Source organism: Ceratina calcarata, unplaced genomic scaffold (assembly GCF_001652005.2).
Source record: "Ceratina calcarata isolate Rehan_Ccalc_2016 unplaced genomic scaffold, ASM165200v1 scaffold349.2, whole genome shotgun sequence".
NCBI lineage: Eukaryota > Metazoa > Arthropoda > Insecta > Hymenoptera > Apidae > Ceratina > Ceratina calcarata.
Window position 1 is genome coordinate 14399 of NW_017157822.1, and position 812 is coordinate 15210.

An 812-nucleotide genomic window follows, 5' to 3' on the forward strand; every position below is an offset into this window, starting at 1 on the left:
AATAATTAAAATATATAATTATTTAATTAACTCGAACAGTCTGATCTTGTTCGATGAACGTCTCATCTTTTAATTTAATTTATTTGATTCGTCGAAAAGTTGAAATCGATGTACGTGGTGTTCGTGAATTCGAAGTGAATGGACGATGCAGATGCGCACATACATGTCAAATGGAAATGGTGTTACACATCTGTATAAATAGAACGTGTCTCGTTCACTGCAACGAGTGTACGTGAAATATAATTAAGCTATAATGAAACGATGATCAGAAGGTAATAAACGTTGGAATGAAAGATAGAAAAAAGAGTCGGAGTAAATATATACATACATACATATATATTATATGTTTGTGTGTGCGTATATACATATATGTATGCATATAATGTATATAAAGAGTAGAGGTGTGTGTGGGTGTGTTTGTGCGTGTGGTTATTACTTAGCGTGACGTAACGTCTTACTTCTTTTTTCTTTTTCTTCCGTCCAAAACCTCCCTGAAATTGGAGAAACGGAGAAACAGTCGTTACACACAGAGAAAAAACACAGAGTACAGGGTGTGAACAGATACAGTGAACAGGGATCAGGTTTCAGACAGATCCTGCTAATCTACGATTACAATGAGGAACAATAGTTAGAATGGTAGAATGTACAGGTGATACTACGGTGTACGTATAAACGTAGGATCAAGACTCTTACGAGAAGCTAGAAAAGGTATTGAGTCGCAACAGAGAAATCGATATTAAATAATAAAAAAATTATTCTATATTAATATATTAAATATTCTATATTAATATATTAAATATTCTATATTAATA

The 812-nt window shown here is 32.5% G+C and overlaps 1 protein-coding gene across 3 annotated transcripts in view; it reads right to left on the minus strand.

Annotated features, from left to right (window-relative positions):
• The window catches only part of LOC108625155 (sodium channel protein para-like), a 36274-nt gene that overhangs the window by 7759 nt on the left and 27703 nt on the right, over nt 1-812 (minus strand). For 2 of the 3 annotated variants that reach the window (XM_026813654.1, XM_018024927.2), the window contains exon 5: nt 459-491. The exons of the other annotated variant lie outside the window; for it this stretch is intronic. In XM_026813654.1, the coding sequence (XP_026669455.1) occupies nt 459-491 (33 nt within the window). The remainder of the gene's footprint in view (nt 1-458; nt 492-812) is intronic. 3 annotated transcript variants of the gene reach the window in all.